At 43.9% G+C, this 20,119-nt stretch overlaps 1 protein-coding gene across 14 annotated transcripts in view; it reads right to left on the reverse strand.

Moving 5' to 3' along the window:
* Nucleotides 1–2,765: 2,765 nt before the first annotated feature.
* Nucleotides 2,766–20,119, reverse strand: part of LOC106582358 (CLIP-associating protein 1-B) — a 146,951-nt gene continuing 129,597 nt past the window's right edge. For 7 of the 14 annotated variants that reach the window (XM_082967170.1, XM_014165393.3, XM_082967172.1 and 4 more), the window contains 12 exons: nucleotides 18,285–18,389; nucleotides 15,175–15,321; nucleotides 14,926–15,032; nucleotides 14,430–14,558; nucleotides 13,831–13,969; nucleotides 13,001–13,250; nucleotides 12,616–12,675; nucleotides 12,244–12,434; nucleotides 11,835–11,963; nucleotides 11,419–11,625; nucleotides 6,093–6,209; nucleotides 2,766–4,905 (listed from right to left, as the gene is read on the reverse strand). In XM_082967170.1, coding sequence (XP_082823296.1) covers nucleotides 4,819–4,905; nucleotides 6,093–6,209; nucleotides 11,419–11,625; nucleotides 11,835–11,963; nucleotides 12,244–12,434; nucleotides 12,616–12,675; nucleotides 13,001–13,250; nucleotides 13,831–13,969; nucleotides 14,430–14,558; nucleotides 14,926–15,032; nucleotides 15,175–15,321; nucleotides 18,285–18,389 — 1,668 coding nt within the window. In that variant the 3' untranslated portion in view covers nucleotides 2,766–4,818. The remainder of the gene's footprint in view (nucleotides 4,906–6,092; nucleotides 6,210–11,418; nucleotides 11,626–11,834; nucleotides 11,964–12,243; nucleotides 12,435–12,615; nucleotides 12,676–13,000; nucleotides 13,251–13,830; nucleotides 13,970–14,429; nucleotides 14,559–14,925; nucleotides 15,033–15,174; nucleotides 15,322–18,284; nucleotides 18,390–20,119) is intronic. The other 7 variants (XM_082967176.1, XM_045704765.2, XM_045704762.2 and 4 more) reach the window with 3 other exon arrangements.

Below are 20,119 nucleotides of genomic sequence, written 5' to 3' on the forward strand. Positions count from 1 at the left end.
TCTTTGCTTGACATCATGGGGAAAACAAAAGAAATCAGCCAAGACCTCAGAAAAATAATTAATGAGGAAGAATAATTAATAAATGAGGAAGGAAAATTATGTGGATATATTGAAGCAACATCTCAAGACATCAGTCAGGAAGTTAAAGCTTGGTCACAAATGGGTCTTCCAAATGGACAATGACCCCAAGGATACTTCCAAAGTTGTGGTTAAATGGCTTAAGGACAACAAAGTCAAGGTATTGGAGTGGCCATCACAAAGCCCTGACCTTAATCCTATAAAAAATGTGTGGGCAGAACTGAAAAAGTGTGTGCGAGCAAGGAGGCCTACAAACCTGACTCAGTTACAACAGCTCTGTCAGGAGGAATGGGCCAAAATTCACCCAACTTATTGTGGAAAGCTTAAACAATTTAAAGGCAATGCTACCAAATACTAAGTGAGTGCATGTAAACATTTACATTTACATTTAAGTCATTTAGCATACGCTCTTATCCAGAGCGACTTACAAATTGGTGCATTCACCTTATAATATCCAGTGGAACAACCACTTTACAATAGTGCATCTAAATCTTTAAAGGGGGGGTTAGAAGGATTACTTTATCCTATCCCAGGTATTCCTTAAAGAGGTGGGGTTTCAGGTGTCTCCGGAAGGTGGTGATTGACTCCGCTGTCCTGGCGTCGTGAGGGAGCTTGTTCCACCATTGGGGTGCCAGAGCAGCGAACAGTTTTGACTGGGCTGAGCGGGAACTGTGCTTCCTCAGAGGTAGGGAGGCGAGCAGGCCAGAGGTGGATGAACGCAGTGCCCTTGTTTGGGTGTAGGGCCTGATCAGAGCCTGAAGGTACGCAGGTGCCGTTCTCCTCACAGCTCCGTAGGCAAGCACCATGGTCTTGTAGCGGATGCGAGCTTCGACTGGAAGCCAGTGGAGAGAGCGGAGGAGCGGGGTGACGTGAGAGAACTTGGGAAGGTTGAACACCAGACGGGCTGCGGCGTTCTGGATGAGTTGTAGGGGTTTAATGGCACAGGCAGGGAGCCCAGCCAACAACGAGTTGCAGTAATCCAGACGGGAGATGATAAGTGCCTGGATTAGGACCTGCGCCGCTTCCTGTGTGAGGCAGGGTCGTACTCTGCGAATGTTGTAGAGCATGAACCTACAGGATAAACTTCTGACCCACTGGGAATGTGATGAAAGAAATAAAAGCTTAAATAAATCATTCTCTCTACTATTATTCTGACATTTCACATTCTTAAAATAAAGTGGTGACTGACCTAAGACAGAATTTTTACTCTGATTAAATGTCAGGAATTGTGAAATACTGAGTTTAAATGTATTTGGCTAAGGTGTATGTAAACTTCCGACCTCAAAGGGAATGCTGAAAACTTGTTTGCTGCTTTTCCTTCATTCTCCGGTCCAACTCATCCCAAACCATCTCATTTGGGTTGAGGTCGGGTGATTGTGGAGGCCAGGTCATCTAATGCAGCACTCCATCAATCTCCTTGGTCAAATAGCCCTTGCACAGCCAGGAGGTGTGTTTTGGGTCATTGTCCTGTTAAAAAACAAGTGATAATCCCACTAAGCGCAAACCAGATGGGATGGCGTATCACTGCAGAATGCTGGTTAACTGTGCCTTGAATTTGAAAAAAATCACAGACAGTGTCACCAGCAAAGCACCCCCACACCTCTCCTCCATGCTTCATGTGGGAATCACACATGCAGAGATCATCCGTTCACCTACTCAGCATCTCACAAAGACACGGCGGTTGGAACCAAAATTCTCAGTTTTGGACTCATCAGACCAAAGTACAGATTTCCACCAGTCTAATGTCCATTGCTTGTGTTTCTTGGCCCAAGCAAGTCTCTTCTTCTTATTGGTGTCCTTTAGAAGCATTTATTTGGGCTGCAATCTGAGGTTCAGTTAACTCTAAAGAACTTATCCTTTGCAGCAGAAGTAACTCTGGGTCTTCCTTTCCTGTGGTGGTCCTCATGAGAGCCAGTTTCATCATAGCGCATGATGATTTTTGCAACTGCACTTGAAGAAAGTTCTTGACATTTTCCAGATTGACTGACCTTCTGGTCTTAAAGTAATGATGGACTGTCGTTTCTCTTTGCTTATTTGAGCTGTTCTTTCTATCTTCTGTATACCACCCCTACCTTGTCACAACACAATGATTGGCTCAAACGCAATAAGAAAATAATTAACTTTTAACAAAGCACACCTGTTAATTGAAATGCATTCCAGGTGACTACCTCTTGAAGCTGGTTGAGAGAATGCCAAGAGTGTGCAAAGCTGTCATCAAGGCAAAGGGTGGCTACATTGAAGAATCTCAAATCTCAAATATATTTGTATTTGTTTAACACCTTTTTTGGTTACTACATGATTCCATATGTGTTATTTCATAGTTTTAATGTCTTCGCTATTATTCTACAATGTAGAAAATAGTAAAAATAAATAATTATCCTTGAATGAGTAGGTGTGTCCAAACTTTTGACTGGTATTGTATATATTAAAAAGGTTATTCAATGGGCTATTTGTCCCTGGCTCAGCCTACTGTAGCCGCCTATGCTTGGCAGCCAAGGGAGCTCTTTTCGTACCAAAAGAGCATAGCAAAGTCTCAGTTGGGTTAATGTTTAGACAGAAGAACTAATGCACACCTCAGCACTCAAATGTGTTTATAAATTAATGGGAGACTGAGCAATCGAACTGCATACCATTGCTAAATTCGATCACCTAAATATACAAATACAAACTTATATAAACAAAGTGAATCAACTTGAATGTTTATTTCTAGAGCAAACAAATGTACATTGAGGCAAATCATCTATCACAGGTGAATGTTAACGAAACCCTTCTGTACAAGTTGTCATGAAAAACTACAACTAAAATAAAACAATCATATAAATACAGATATGAATCTTAAATGTCAAAACAATAGAAACAAACACAATAACATGCAAAGTGAACAGATTGCTAGGATTAGCTTCTCTTAGGGACCATCATCACCAGCAGATAATGCCAAAATGATCCAGATCTTCATGGGTCATCAGCCAATACAGTACTTTCTGTCTTTAACAAAACAATTGGCTTCTCCCTAACACACAATCAAATCAAATAAACATACTTACAAAAGGATGATGGCCCCATTTAAAAACAAACAAAGCAAACAATTAGTGTCATTTTTTAAACTGTTCAACAGATGGAAATAGATGCCACATACTTTACTATAGTAACAAGGCACGCACACACAGTGTACCTTTATAAAGCCACATGCCCAAATATGTTGTACTGTACTAAAGGAGACCCAGTACTGTACATGTCTGCTTGGCATCTTGAGACGGTTAGGTCCTGTACAGTGTACACAGTTGTCTAGGGCAGACAGAGTCTTCGTAGTTCTGGACAACTCGCAGAGCTCTGTGAGTGTATTCCTGCCAGGTGGCTACCTGTTGTTGTAAAGGCTGACCAAACTGATGCGGTTACAAGTGCACTTCAACAGCGAAAACAGGACCCATCTATTAAAAGGCAGCACCAAGTGGATGTGCTGCCCAAAACATGCAAGCTAATTCCCTAACGTGCAAAAAAAGTGAGATAGCCAACCTCTTTATTTCATTACATGAAAGTTGCGAAGTGGTGATTGATCAAGAGTTATGTACAAAATACTTAAGTTTGCTCATCATGGTATTTTCTTTATTGCAAAAGCTGTAGTTACGTGAAAGTAAGGTGACGAGAAGATGGGTGTAATACTGTATTATTATAAACAACTAATATTTGCATCATCATGGTGAATATTATTGTATCGGTTTGCAAGCCACTTTATTTTAGTTCCTGGAGTAATAGTTTCACATTTTTAAGAGCTGAGAGCTTCTGTATGTACATCTATCCTGTTTTTCAACAGTAGAAGTGATCCAAACATTACTGTGGAAAATGAACATAAACCTAGTTTGGCCGGTTTCCTGGACGCATATTAAGACTAGGACTAAAACACACTTTTAATAGATATTCTCCATTGAGAATAGTTTTTAATCCAGGACTAGGAGTCTCTCAATGAATCCACTGATCTCCTTCCAAAACTGAGCCTGTAATATTCGCATTATCAACAAGTGTAGGGTTGTAACTCATCAGCAGACTGGTATTCGTTATAAACAGCAGCATCAGAGTTAACAGGTCAAATCCGACTGTCATGTGGTCCCCCATAGGAATAAGGTCTTCCGACCTCAATGGGACTTCCTGGTTAAACGTGAAGGACCTATTCTACTGTGAAGTTTCAGGCTGTGTTTACTCATCCAATTGCATTTGAAGGGACGTTTTGTTTTTGCTGAATTATTTGGTATTGGACCATACGTACCATTCTTATTGGACCATATCATAACCCTTGGTTAGGTTTCCACCCCTACACTCTGAATTCTCAACATAATGAACATCTGATCTTTACCTTACAACACATTGCTAGTGATGTGTTATAACGGCGGGGGACGACGACAACGATGAGACAAATGAAGGTACAAGTTCCATGGGGGGAAAAAAGAGCAAAGTAAGTGAAGCGGTGGTTGAAGCGATGAGCAGGTCATAGGGTCACCCAGAGGAGTCCAGTGGGGTGAAGGAGAGAAGAAAAGATCAGGAATGGAGAGGTCTGGAAGAGGCACGACTATGGATCTGTCCCAAATGGCACCCTATTCCCTATATAGTGCACTACTTCTGACCAGAGCCCAACAGTAGTGCACTATATAGGGAAAAGGATGCCAATTTGGGAAGCAACCTTTTCCCCCTAATTCAGATGCACAGTACAGGCAGACGGATCTGTGTTTCCCTCCTCTGCTCCTACAGCTAGCTGTGTGAAGACACATCCGAGGAACTGCTGCTGTTGCTGTTGGTTGTCTGAGCCCTCTTGATGTACAAGTTCAGCAGCTTCATCTGCAAGAAGAACAGTTTTGCATTGTTGTGATCATGACAGAAAGGTTACAATGGCACCGTTGGTCCGACCAGGGTTGGTAAAAGTAAGTCAACTGAAATGTCAATATCAGGATGTTGAGTTTGCTTCCTGAATTAACATCTACAATACCTTTTAGTAATTTAGCAGACGCTCTTACCTGAGCGACTTACAGTATTGAGAACTCAGCGACACAGGACTCAAAATGGAATTTACCCCAACCCTGGTCTAGACCAATCAGATGACAGAAAGCTGTGGCGGTACTGAGGTGACGGGAGAATGGCTGGCGTAGCGTGACAGGCAGAGTGACCTTAGTAACATTTAGCTCATTGTGCCAATTGCAGATTTCCTCACAGAAATGAGGACAACATTGTTTCAAGGTTGACATCTACTAATGAATGGGTAATCACTTTGTAAATTAATGTTAGTGAAATAATGTTTAAATCGAAGCTAGCTACGTCATCCAGTGGAATGACATGCCTGATTAGAGTAGAGCTTGCTAATGTGTGTTATAGTCTACTTACTACCGCGGCTCTAGGATTAGGCATTGGGCATGGCTCTGCTTGGAATGTCGTGAGGGTCCAGAGTCTCTAATAAGGTGTAAACGCTAACTAACTAAACTGTCGCTGTAGCGATGAACCTAAGAGCCAATGCTCCGTGACCCTGCTGCTTTCTCAACGCAGCCAAGGTCATTGTGCAACAGGCTCAATCCAGCCAGCACTCTCTCTTACTCTCACTTTCTGCCTGGCCTGCCTGTCAGAAACCAGGAATAGGAGGGGGAAAAAGGGGATTCACATTGGATAGTGTTCATAAGGCACAAAACGGAAGAAAACAGTCGGAAACGAGGAAGTACTACCTGAACTTGTCTAATATAAACACAGATTTTCCATTGCACAATGTTTTGACAGTGTGTCCTAATGAGTATGACCCTGATGGACTCCAGTGCCCCCTTACTAAGGTCACTCTGCCTGTCACACAGACCGCCGAAAGAAAGTGGGGCAAAAATTACCCTTACTGTACATCCAAACCACACACCACAGACCAAACCAGTCGAAACCAGAGGCGAAATAAAAACCCGGAAAACCGATAAGGGGGTTGAGTTTGAGGGGACGTGTGTGTGTGTGAGGACTTTGAGATGCAGATGAGCACATGACAGTGGTGGGTAGCGTACCTTGCTGCCCGTGAGTAGCTGCAGGTGTGGTTTGAGCTCTTCTCCAATCACGGAGTAGATGGCCACCAGACAGAACACGCTGGCCTTGCGAACACTACTCTCTGTGTTGTCATAGCCCTGGGAACAGACATACAGAATATCACTGGACTGGCTGCCAGCAGGAGAAACACACACGGAGAAACAAGCGCGCACACACACACACACACACACACACACACACACACACACACACACTGAATCAGCTAGCAGCGAACACACTCGTGAACGAGCACACACAGAACAACAGGTCATTGGGAACGTAGGAGGAGTGGCAGAGGTGGGTGCCCAGGGGCAGAGTACAGGCAAACATTTCCAGGTACAAATAAGGCAAACAGTTCTCACTGTCAAAATATGAACATGAAGAAATACGGTGTAGGCCTAGAAACTACCAAGGATGTTTCTACTAGATGTTCTGTCCATGCCCCCTTTCCCTAATCCTGCACTGTCAAGAGTTCTAAACCAAGTCATCAGCAGAGCTAAAACCACTTTTTACATCTAAGAAAACAGAGAAACACTTTGTTTTCTGTGCAGTCGCAATATGATTGAGACATTATCTGTCCACCACTCCATTGACAACTCCACACCTAGAGAGAAACATTTCCAGGAACAAATAACAAACAGTTCCCACTGTCCAAGTAAAAACATGAACCAATATGGTGCTGATACAAAAAAGGATGTTTCTATTTTCCCTCTGCAATGCCCCCTTCACTAGTCCCACATTCTATATCATAACATAATACATGCCACTAAGCAGACACTTTCTTCAAAACCAACTTATGCAATTTAGCATGTTTTTTATTTAACCTTTATTTACAAAGGTAGTCATGCTGAGATCAAGGTTTCTTTCACAGATGAGCCCTATATACACACATCAATATACACATCAATATAAACATCACTATACACATCAATAATATAAACTACCGTAAATTCTGGACTATAAGCCGCAACTTTTTTCCCACGCTTTGAACCCCGCGGCTTAAACAATGACGCGGCTAATATATGGATTTTTCCCGCTTTCAATTTTTTTCTCTCCAAAAAAACACATTCTGTGATGTGCTCAGTTTTTTGGCGGCATGAAGCTTTCATTAGACCAATGAAATTGCCGAACGGGTTAAGGTCAAACAACTTTTTTGTTTACTGTTTAGATTAAATCGAGCGCTCTCAAACTTCCCATCATTCTGATTACTGTAGTCATTTTGTCACCCTCATCATGGCAAAGACACGGAGAAATGCATATGATGCAGCTTTCAAGTTGAAGGCGATTGATCTGGCTGTTGGAAAAGGAAATAGAGCTGCTGCACGGGAGCTTGGTCTTAATGAGTCGATGATAAGAAGTTGGAAACAGCAGCGTGAGGAATTGACAAAAAGACAACTAAAGCTTACTGCAAATTTTTTATTTTTTGTTACAAGCCGTGTTTCGTGAAAGCCTATTTATTTTTGTTACAAGCCGTGTTTCGTTAAAGCCTATTTATTTTTGTTACAAGCCGTGTTTCGTTAAAGCCTATTTATTTTTGTTACAAGCCGTGTTTCGTGAAAGCCTATTTATTTTTGTTACAAGCCGTGTTTCGTTAAAGCCTATTTATTTTTGTTACAAGCCGTGTTTCGTTAAAGCCTATTTATTTTTGTTACAAGCCGTGTTTCGTGAAAGCCTATTTTTTTTTGTTACAAGCCGTGTTTCGTTAAAGCCTGTGTAAAGATCATTTGTTTCAATGTACCGGTAGGCACCTGCGGCCTATAGACATGTGCGGCTTATTTATGTTCAAAATAATATATATTTTTTAAATTCAGTGGGTGCGGCTTATCCTCTTACATCTAGACGTTCCGCTAGCGGAACACCTGCTCCAATATCCAATGATAGGCGTGGCGCGAATTACAAATTCCTCAAAAATACAAAAACTTCAATTTTTCAAACATATGACTATTTTACAGCATTTTAAAGACAAGACTCTCCTTTATCTAACCACACTGTCCGATTTCAAAAAGGCTTTACAGCGAAAGCAAAACATTAGATTATGTCAGCAGAGTACCAAGCCAGAAATAATCAGACACCCATTTTTCAAGCTAGCATATAATGTCACAAAAAACAAAACCACAGCTAAATGCAGCACTAACCTTTGATGATCTTCATCAGATGACACACCTAGGACATTATGTTATACAATACATGCATGTTTTGTTCAATCAAGTTCATATTTATATCAAAAACCAGCTTTTTACATTAGCATGTGACGTTCAGAACTAGCATACCCCCCGCAAACCTCCGGTGAATTTACTAAATTACTCACGATAAACGTTCACAAAAAACATAACAATTATTTTAAGAATTATAGATACAGAACTCCTTTGTGCAATCGAGGTGTCCGATTTTAAAATAGCTTTTCGGTGAAAGCACATTTTGCAATATTCTGAGTAGATAGCCCAGCCATCACGGCTAGCTATTTAGACACCCACCAAGTTTAGCCCTGACCAAACTCCGATTTACTATTAGAAAAGTTTGATTACCTTTGGTGTTCTTCGTCAGAATGCACTCCCAGGACTGCTACTTCAATAACAAATGTTGGTTTGCTTCAAAATAATCCATTGTTATATCCAAATAGCGGCGTTTTGTTCGTGCGTTCAAGACACTATCCGAAGTGTAAATAAGGGTCACGAGCATGGCGCATTTCGTGACAAAAGATTTCTAAATATTCCATTACCGTACTTCGAAGCATGTCAACCGCTGTTTAAAATCAATTTTTATGCAATTTTTCTCGTAAAAAAGCGATAATATTCCGACCGGGAAAGCGTGTATACATACAAAGAGAGAGAAAATAAAAGCATGGGATCCCCTCGTGCACGTGCCTGAGTCTCACAGTACTGTGACCAGCCACTATCCAAACGAGCTACTTTTTTTCAGCCAGAGCCTGCAAAGCCAAGATTCAGCTTTTTGCCGCCTTCTGAGAGCCCATGGGAGCCGTAGGAAGTGTCACGTAACAGCAGAGATCCCCTAAATTGGATAGAGATAATCAAGAAGGGCAAGAAATTGTCAGACAAGGCACTTCCTGCATGGAATCTTCTCAGGTTTTGGCCTGCCAAATGAGTTCTGTTATACTCACAGACACCATTCAAACAGTTTTAGAAACTTTGGAGTGTTTTCTATCCAAAGCTAATAATTATATGTATATTCTAGTTTCTGGGCAGGAGTAATAATCAGATAATAATCAGAATTGGGTACGTTTTTTATCCGGCCGTGAAAATACTGCCCCCTAGCCATAACAGGTTAAATTCAGGTGCGCTTAATAGTCCGGAAATTACGGTATACACATCAATATCACCACTATACACATCACTAAACACATCAATATCATCACTATACACAATATAAACTATACACATCAATAATATAAACTATACACATCACTATACACATCAATAATATAAAGTATACACATCAATATCATCACTATACACATCAATAATATAAACTATACACATCAATAATATAAACTATACACATCAATATCATCACTATACACATCACTAAACACATCAATATCATCACTATACACATCAATATCATCACTATACACATCACTAAACACATCAATATCATCACTATACACATCAATATCATCACTATACACATCACTAAACACATCAATATCATCACTAAACACATCAATATCATCACTATACACATCAATAATATAAACTATACACATCACAATACACATCACTATACACAACAATATCATCACAATACACATCACTATACACATCAATATCATCACTATACACATCAATACACATATCAACAATATATAAAACAAAAACAACGGCAATACACAAAAAAGCAAAACACAAGCATAGAAAACAAACACATTCTTCAGTAATAAGGTCCTGAATCAGCCTTTTGAACTGTCCTAGAGTCACCAATTCATCCAACTTCATAGCGCATTCCACAAGTAAGGTGCAAAAAAAACTAAAAGCAGATTTACCTAACTAGCCACTCCTGACACCGGGTCTGAAGTAAGGCGGAGGTTAATGCAGGAGGGCTTTATAAACAAAAAGAATGAAAAGCATCGCTCTACGAGACTTCAAAGAGGGCCAGCCTACTTTCTGATACATAATGCAGTGGAGTGTACTGAACCTAGGCAGTGGTGTGTACTGAACCTAGGCAGTGGTGTGTACTGAACCGAGGCAGTGGTGTGTACTGAACCTAGGCAGTGGTGTGTACTGAACCTAGGCAGTGTTGTGTACTGAACCGAGGCAGTGTTGTGTACTGAACCGAGGCAGTGGTGTGTACTGAACCGAGGCAGTGGTGTGTACTGAACCGAGGCAGTGTTGTGTACTGAACCGAGGCAGTGTTGTGTACTGAACCTAGGCAGTGGTGTGTACTGAACCTAGGCAGTGGTGTGTACTGAACCGAGGCAGTGGTGTGTACTGAACCGAGGCAGTGTTGTGTACTGAACCGAGGCAGTGTTGTGTACTGAACCGAGGCAGTGGTGTGTACTGAACCGAGGCAGTGTTGTGTACTGAACCGAGGCAGTGGTGTGTACTGAACCGAGGCAGTGGTGTGTACTGAACCTACGCAGTGGTGTGTACTGAACCTAGGCAGTGGTGTGTACTGAACCTACGCAGTGGTGTGTACTGAACCTAGGCAGTGTTGTGTACTGAACCTAGGCAGTGGTGTGTACTGAACCTAGGCAGTGTTGTGTACTGAACCTACGCAGTGGTGTGTACTGAACCTACGCAGTGGTGTGTACTGAACCTATGCAGTGTTGTGTACTGAACATATCGCCATTAATAATGTGTAGTGTGCTATGATAAACTTCGTCCAATGGCTTCAATAGTGGCATCTGCATTCATATAGACAATATGATCATAGTCTATAAACAGTATACATTTCATATGAATATGTATGTAATACATGCAGAAATTGAACCCACAACCTTCCCACTAGGCACAGACGTCTTCATCTTAACATCTAGTTCGGATTTACATTTGATTGAGTCGCTAACTAAAGTGAATTCATATGGAAATCAACAAAAAATGTAACCATGTCATTGGATTTAGGTTAAAGGTTGTGTGAAAGAAATACAAAAAATCCAGAAATTCCTGTAAATTGACTATTTTTTGCAAATCCAATGTTTGATTCAACGTCATCACATATAAAAACAAATATGAAATGGCGTGGAAACATCTTTGATGTAACTAGTTTGTGCCCAGTGGGTTGCCGTAACCAGCATAGCACCATGCTCTTACCAAACACTCACATAATGCAAAAACAGGACCATATTCTCACCTGTAGTAGTCCTGGTATGATGTCAGGCAGCAGCTGGTGCAGGGACTCTTTGGTGATGCGTTCTATCACTTTGGTCTGCATTTTGATGGCAGCCAGGTTGATGGGGTAGTCAGCCGTCTGGACGATGGGACACAGCACCTTGATACACTGCTCTGGGTGGATGGAGCCGGCCAGGGTGGAGGCAGACTCCTCCGCTGCTCTTACCACCTACAGGGAAGGTGGAGGGAGAAGGTTTATATGGTGATTTATATCATGGGTTTGATGACAGAGAACTGCTCTGGGTGTAACAGTGATAAGAGAGGCCATGTGGAAGATATGACAGAAGCAAGAATGGACTTGGTATACAGAGAGAACAGGACAGAACTGGTACCGAGCCCTTGGGGGACACCAGGGAATATAAATATAAGGAGTTGCACCTCCTTGTGGGAGTCTTTGTGTGCCTCTAGGGTCTTCATGATGGTGAGTTCAGCGTAGTTCTTGAAGCGGGCCGGCTGGTTCCGCAGTATCTCCTTCAGTACCCTCAGTGCCAGGGCCCGGATAGTGTACTGCATGGGAGGGTCACAAGCCGTCATTACAAACCATACATGCATTCTTTCTCACAGACATGCACCACACACCCACACACTAACAGCCATATCTTTCAGCTTTAGAGTGTTTTACATTTGCAGCTAAACAAAGAATCAATGAGGTAGTTGGGGATGCAGTCTTATTACTATGTATGAATGTGTTTGTCACGATAATAATCACCATCATTGCAAGTAAAACCTTCCAACTAGCTGCAGTCTGTCTGTCATGTCAGAACTAGTAAAAGTAAAGGATCCCTACATCTTTATCCCCCAGTGTCTCCAGGAGCAGTAGGAGGATGGTCTTGAAGTGTTCGTCCCACACGGCCAGGCTGTCCTCCCGGGTGATCTTCAGGAGCTCCACCAACGCCCCTTTACGCTCCTCCACGCGCTCATTGTGATTAGACAGTTCCTTCAGCAGGTCTGCAACCAGGTCCGAGTGGTCCTGGGAACCTGAGGAGAGGACAGAGGAGAAGACTGGGTGAGTGGTACGGATCATATAACTCTCAGCCCTAGCTAGCTAGTAACCCCATGTACCAACAAAAAAACAAGTGACAAGGAAATGGATGGCAATGGAAGCAGCATTGAAAAACTTTAGAAAACAAAAACGACAGTCATGGAGTAGTGTCTCTACCTGGAGTAAAGCCCTTAGACAGCACCATCTTGTTTTCACCACTGCTGTCCTGCCGACGACCTGTAGAGGAGGGAAGGGGGAGAGGAGGGAGGAAGACAATCAGACTCACTTTTCACTGCAGATAAAGGGCCATCCTATTCCCAATGTTTTTGGTCTAAACATTCCATCACTTTGGTTTCAGCCACCATGTAACACTAGGATGGACCAAATCTATTCTTTCTTTGTGTTGCCTAAACCTGAAGACCAAATCTATTCTTTCTTTGTGTTGCCCAAACCTGAAGATGTCACACCATCATGTCATGACATCACAGGATGGATCAGAGGTGGTCAACATGGAGGTGGAGTCACAGGGTCAAGGTTCAAGCAGAGGTGAAATGTGACTCACAGTCTCTAAACTGCTCCACGTCGTCATCAAACACAGCCTCCTTCAGGGCGCTCTTGTCGTAGGATGAGGTGATGGTGTCTCCGTATCCGTAGGGGGCGAACTCCCTGGCTCGCGGCCCAGAGAAGGAGCGTGGGGACGGGGTGTTGAGAAGGGAGGTCTTGTTATCCAGGGCCGTACGCCCACCCTCCACCACATCCTGCCCCAGACGGGCATCAGAGCCTGGAGAGGGCACCACACCTTCCCGTCCCGCCTGGGGAGAGAGAGAGAAAACAGTTAGTCTCAGATGTGGAAATGGTTATGACATCCAGGGCAGTGGAGGCTGCTGAGGGGAGGACAGCTCATAATAATGTCTGGAATGGAGTAAATGGAATGGCATCAAACAGATGGAAACCACGTGTTTGATGTATTTGGTACCATTCCACTAATTCCGCTCCAGACATTACAACGAGCCTGTCCTCCCCAATTAAGGTGTCACCAACCTGCTGTGAACCAGAGAGGTATATAGGAACGCAACATGAAGTCCAGGTCCTGTATCCACAAAGCATCTCAGAGTATGAGTGCTGATCTAGGATCCGTTTTGCCTTTTAGATCATAATGAATAAGATTTTATGGACAGATCCTAGATCAGCACTTCTACTCCGAGATGCTTTGTGGATACGGGCCCTGGGCTCTTTCCCAATTTGTTTGTCCTCATGTCCTCTCTCTTCGCCTCTTACTCAAAATTCATTAGAGGAGAAGGTGAAAGGGGTGGGACTTCGGATGTATCCTCCTATGCGTTTTGATAAGGAGCGAGGAGAGAGGACACTTCCTATGTAGAGGTTGGGACTCACAGCATCGTCCCTCTTCCCTCTCAACTCGTTGAGGTCCTCCTGGCTGCGGTAGCTGAAGCTCTGGATGGCCTCTGTGACCCCTCGCAGGGAGCTGTAGATCTCATCAGAGTTCATGTTCTCTGTGTCATACTCCAACATACTAAGGAGACAGAACAGGAAGAGAGGCTTTATATACAGTGTCCCTCAGGACTGCAGACAAACAAACAGTAAAGCCGCACACACACACATGAATACACTTATAAGGACACTTGCCGTTTCAGTCTGACACCATACAAGAGGTTATTGCTTCTGCAAGCTAAGTAGATGACCTTCACACAGATAGGTAAAGATGTGTTCTGGGCAAAGCTCTGACCATGGGTGATGGTGTGTGATGTTCTAACTACCCAACTTGTCACTTGTAAGGGATTAGTTATGAGGGACTGATACATCCCCAGAGAACATTGACACCATAGTGCAAAAAGAGAAAAAAAAAAATGTTCGGAAAAGATTCCCAATCCCTATTGGTCGAGGAAATATTGGGAGGACAACAGAAGCACGACGTGTCACTTCCTGTCCTGCCCCTCCTAGGGGAACTGAGGCTCCGCCCCTAGGTGTGTTACCTGGGAGAGTACGCTCTGCGGAGGACCCTGAGGGCGGGGCCTGCGGGGGTGGAGTGAGGCGGAGGAGGATGAGGGGGAGGGGGGTGCTTAGGTAGCCCATCGCCACTCCAACACCCACCCCACAACCGACTGTGGCAACAGCACGGCCACGAGGAAAAGACGGACGAACGGGCGGAGAAGGAGAGAACGGGGCAGGGTGGGGGCAACAACACAAGGGGCCACACACACAGAGGAGAGAGAGAAAGAAGGAAGGAAAAATAGAGAAAGAAGAAGGGAGAAGTGCAGCAGAGAGAGAGAGGAGGGAAGAGAAAAAGAAACTATAATCTGAGTTGAGGTTAGAGGTCTGCATGCGTTAATATGAGTAGAGTATTAGAATGCATGGTGAAGGAGAACAAGCCCTCAGTCAGTCAAGCAGCGCTCTGTGGTTTAGCCATGCATTAGGAGACAAACGGACACTGGCACCCGTGGATGGAGGTCAGAGAGGGGAGGTACATACCTGGGAGATAGCCCCCCATGGGAGCAGTTGGTCGGGGAAGTGAGAGGGCTGGTCCGGCTTGGGGGGTGCCGGCTTGGGGTCCGCCCAATAGTGTTGCTGGGAGAACTCTGAGAAAGAAAGAGACAAACAGGTTTATAAATGGTAAATATACACCAAAAATAAAATATTACTAATCACCTCACCAAAATTGATAAGGCTGCTAGCGTAAACAGATCCCCCTCCCTTTTATCCCTGGTTGTATTCATTTACCACGCTGCTGGTATTGCTGGAGTTCTTCAGGTGGTTCTGGAGCAGCTTGGTGGCCCCGTCCTGGAAGGTCTTGGGCAAGGCTCCCAGCAGCATGGTGAACTCTGGGGTGTTCAGCTCAAACAGAGAGATCAGCACAACCTGGGCCGCCTGGGGGGCAGAGGGACATACAGTAGTCAATAGTGGGTTATGGACTGCCTGGGGAACAGATAGGGGGAACAGGGACATAGTCAATAGTGGGTTAGGGGCTACATGGGGACAGACAGGGGGAACAGGGACATAGTCAATAGTGGGTTAGGGGCTACATGGGGACAGATAGGGGGAACAGGGACATAGTCAATAGTGGGTTAGGGGCTACATGAGAACAGACAGGGACAACAGGGACATAGTCAATAGTGGGTTAGGGGCTACATGGGGACAGACAGGGACATACAGCAGTCAATAGTGGGTTAGGGGCTACATGGGAACAGACAGGGGGAACAGGGACATAGTCAATAGTGGGTTAGGGGCTACATGGGGACAGACAGGGACAGACAGGGACATAGTCAATAGTGGGTTAGGGGCTACATGGGGGACAGACAGGGGGAACAGGGACATAGTCCATAGTGGGTTAGGGGCTACATGGGGACAGACAGGGAGAACAGGGACATAGTCCATAGTGGGTTAGGGGCTACATGGGGACAGACAGGGGGAACAGGGACATATAGTCCATAGTGGGTGAGGGGCTACATGGGGACAGACAGGGGGAACAGGGACATATAGTCCATAGTGGGTGAGGGGCTACATGGGGACAGACAGGGGGAACAGGGACATAGTCCATAGTGGGTGAGGGGCTACATGGGGACAGATAGGGGGAACAGGGACATAGTCAATAGTGGGTTAGGGGCTACATGGGGACAGACAGGGGGAACAGGGACATAGTCAATAGTGGGTTAGGGGCTACATGAGAACAGACAGGGACAACAGGGACATAGTCAATAGTGGGTTAGGGGCTACATGGGGACAGACAGGGACAACAGGGACATAGTCAATAGTGGGTTAGGGGCTACATGGGGACAGACAGGGGGAACAGGGACATATAGTCCATAGTGGGTTAGGGGCTACATGGGAACAGGGACATATAGTCCATAGTGGGTTAGGGGCTACATGGGGACAGATAGGGGGAACAGGGACATAGTCCATAGTGGGTTAGGGGCTACATGGGGACAGACAGGGACAACAGGGACATAGTCAATAGTGGGTTAGGGGCTACATGGGGACAGACAGGGGGAACAGGGACATAGTCAATAGTGGGTTAGGGGCTACATGGGGACAGACAGGGGGAACAGGGACATAGTCAATAGTGGGTTAGGGGCTACATGGGGACAGACAGGGACAACAGGGACATAGTCCATAGTGGGTTAGGGGCTACATGGGGGACAGACAGGGGGAACAGGGACATAGTCCATAGTGGGTTAGGGGCTACATGGGGACAGACAGGGGGAACAGGGACATAGTCAATAGTGGGTTAGGGGCTACATGGGGACAGACAGGGACAACAGGGACATAGTCCATAGTGGGTTAGGGGCTACATGGGAACAGACAGGGGGAACAGGGACATAGTCAATAGTGGGTTAGGGGCTACATGGGGACAGACAGGGGGAACAGGGACATAGTCAATAGTGGGTTAGGGGCTACATGGGGACAGACAGGGGGAACAGGGACATAGTCAATAGTGGGTTAGGGGCTACATGGGAACAGACAGGGGGAACAGGGACATAGTCCATAGTGGGTTAGGGGCTACATGGGGACAGACAGGGACAACAGGGACATAGTCCATAGTGGGTTAGGGGCTACATGGGGGACAGACAGGGGGAACAGGGACATAGTCCATAGTGGGTTAGGGGCTACATGGGGACAGACAGGGGGAACAGGGACATAGTCAATAGTGGGTTAGGGGCTACATGGGGACAGACAGGGGGAACAGGGACATAGTCAATAGTGGGTTAGGGGCTACATGGGAACAGGGACATATAGTCCATAGTGGGTTAGGGGCTACATGGGAACAGACAGGGGGAACAGGGACATAGTCCATAGTGGGTTAGGGGCTACATGGGGACAGACAGGGGGAACAGGGACATAGTCAATAGTGGGTTAGGGGCTACATGGGGACAGACAGGGACAACAGGGACATAGTCAATAGTGGGTTAGGGGCTACATGGGGACAGACAGGGACAACAGGGACATAGTCAATAGTGGGTTAGGGGCTACATGGGGACAGACAGGGGGAACAGGGACATAGAGTCCATTGTGGATTATGTATTCTTACAGGGAAGCTCTTTGCTCCTCTAGGAACTAACTAACTAACCATACCAGTGGAGAGACTTGGATGTACACCTTGAAACTGCTGTGTCTATAGTGTTATATACTGAATAAAACATTACAGAGAAACAGTTCAAAAATCTAAATCACAGTTGATCACATTATCAAACACATTTTTGCAACTTCTGCTGTAATATACGTTTGTGGTGAGTGACATCATGCTTTAAAAACCAAATATTAAATTCAGAAGTACCTAGTTCTAGCAGGTTAGACATTGCTTATAACAAGCACTGAGACATTGCCTTAATAAATACAAATCTTAAACGTTAAAGTCAATCTTTCTACTAGAAACGACCATGTGAGCATGCATATGTAGAGGCTGTTAATGTGATTCAAAACAGACAATGTGTTAGGCACACAGAACTAAAAAGGGAAAATAGCATTCAAGTTTTCACATCGTTATTCAGCGCTGATATCGGTCGGTAGAACTTCGAACAAACAAAGCAACAATCCATTCACATACTCCTGAGACCTAATGACATAAATTCTTTGTTGTGTTGTAGTAGTGTTCTGTTGGCCAACAACAGCAGTTTTACTTTCAAACCTGCCCATTTATCCAGAATCAAATTCGCAAGGCACAGCTACTGTAGGTTAAAGCGAGCAGTAGAAAGGGCTAGAGCGTGAAGGTGAGGTAAAAAAGGCAAGGCCACACTTGAGATCATTTCACACTCTTTGAGGTAGCTAGGTGTCGGTACAGCTCGGCAGGCGGTGCGTGCTTGGCGGTGGACAGTGATTGGTTGATGAGGCACTACCTGCTTACACCTCTCTTCCAGTTGCCCCTCCCCGGCCTGCTGGGACAGTAAGGCTGCAGTACTGGACCTGCCTGATAGCTCCTCCACCACCCAGTTATGAAGGGTCTGGGGCACAGTGGCAGGGAGGTATAATTATGGGTATTGTAGTTTTGACAAAGGAAAGCAGATGTTTATAGTATTACACTACTATAAACATAGACAAGGTTATAGCTGTTAACAGGGTCCTCCTGTGGGATGCAAGTGGGGTATATAAAGTTTGTTTCTATTATAAAACAATTAAAAGCAGGAAAATAATAATAATTTCCCATTCCTTTAAAGATTATTTTTAGTCTACCTGTTTTTAATACCCTACAGTGTAAGGTACGTTCTGTGTTAAAAACTAGTTGAGGACTTAAATTGGAACTAGCAGTGGTGGAAAAACAAACAACCCAAGAGTGAACACATGTCCTGCCACAGAACAGAGAGATAGCAGAGTCTTATCACAAGGTCATTTCTGGTGGAACATGGCTTCATTGCCAACACAGTTAAGAACATAAACAAATACAAACATAAAATCTGTAGTAATTCAAATTACATAAAACCCTGTGTATCGATAGCTACATAACTAGATTTTAATATGGATAACATTTAAAAACTATTGAATGCATTTCTACTAAAGGAGGGTTTCTGAGTTTTGCCAAGATTTAACAACAATTGATAACGACAGACTTAATCAAAGCGAACCAATCCTAAAAAAAGTAAAGCTGAGGAAGTAATCTAGCTGCTGTACTATTAGCATTGCAGTAATATCATTGTTTTGTGCCTAGAGAGCATGTTATTCAGATGGTACTGATTGAGCAGACCCTCGGGACTACGCCATAACTAGTAGGTCCTACTTTCCACTGAGACATACAGTGCCTATAGAGTCTACAGCCCCTTTGGATTTCTTCACATTTTATTGTGTTGCAAAGTGGGATTAAAATGCATTTAACTGTCATTTTCTGTCAACGATCTATACAAAACACTCTGTACTGTCAAAGTGAAAAGGTTATATAATTTTTGGATTAATGAAAAATAAAACACTAATATACCTTAATTAGATAAGTATTCAACCCCCCCGAGTCAATAAATGTTAGAAACACCTTTGGCAGCGATTAAAGCTGTGAGTCTTCTTGGGTAAGTCTCATAAGAGCTTTGCACACCTGTATTGTGCAATATTTGCCCATTACTCTTTTCAAAATTCTTCAAGCTCTGCCAAGGTGTTGGGAAGCATGGCTAGACAGCCATTTTCAAGTCTTGCCATAGACTTCCAAGTAGATTTAAATCAAAACATTCACGGTCTTCTTGGTAAGCAACTCCATTGTAGATTTGGCTTTGTGTTTTTGGTTATTCTCCTGATGAAAGGTGAATTCCTCTCCCAGTGTCTGGTGGAAAGCAAACTGAACCAGGTTTTCCTCTGGGCTTTTGTCTGTGCTAAGCTCTATTCTGTTTATTTTTATCCTAAAAAAAACTCCCTAGTCCTTGCCGATGTCAAGCATACCCATAACATGATGGAGGCCGTTTTTCAGTGATGTGCTGGATTTGCCCCAAACATAAGGCTTTGCATTTAGGCCAAACAGTGTATTGCTTTACTGTGACGCCACAATAATGACCTAAATGACAGAGAGAAAATAATAATTATAAATAAACACAATGAAAATATTACAAAACATGTTAATGTTGTTTCATACATTAACATGTTTCATTCTGTTTATTTGTAATTATTCCTTTCCCTCTGTCATTTAGGTCATTATTGTGGCGTCACTATAATGTTGTTGATCTATACTCCATTTTATCCCATCACAGTCATTGAACTC

The sequence above is a fragment of the Salmo salar genome, chromosome 21, assembly GCF_965601325.2.
Source record: "Salmo salar chromosome 21, fSalSal1, whole genome shotgun sequence".
Taxonomy (NCBI): Eukaryota; Metazoa; Chordata; class Actinopteri; order Salmoniformes; family Salmonidae; genus Salmo; species Salmo salar.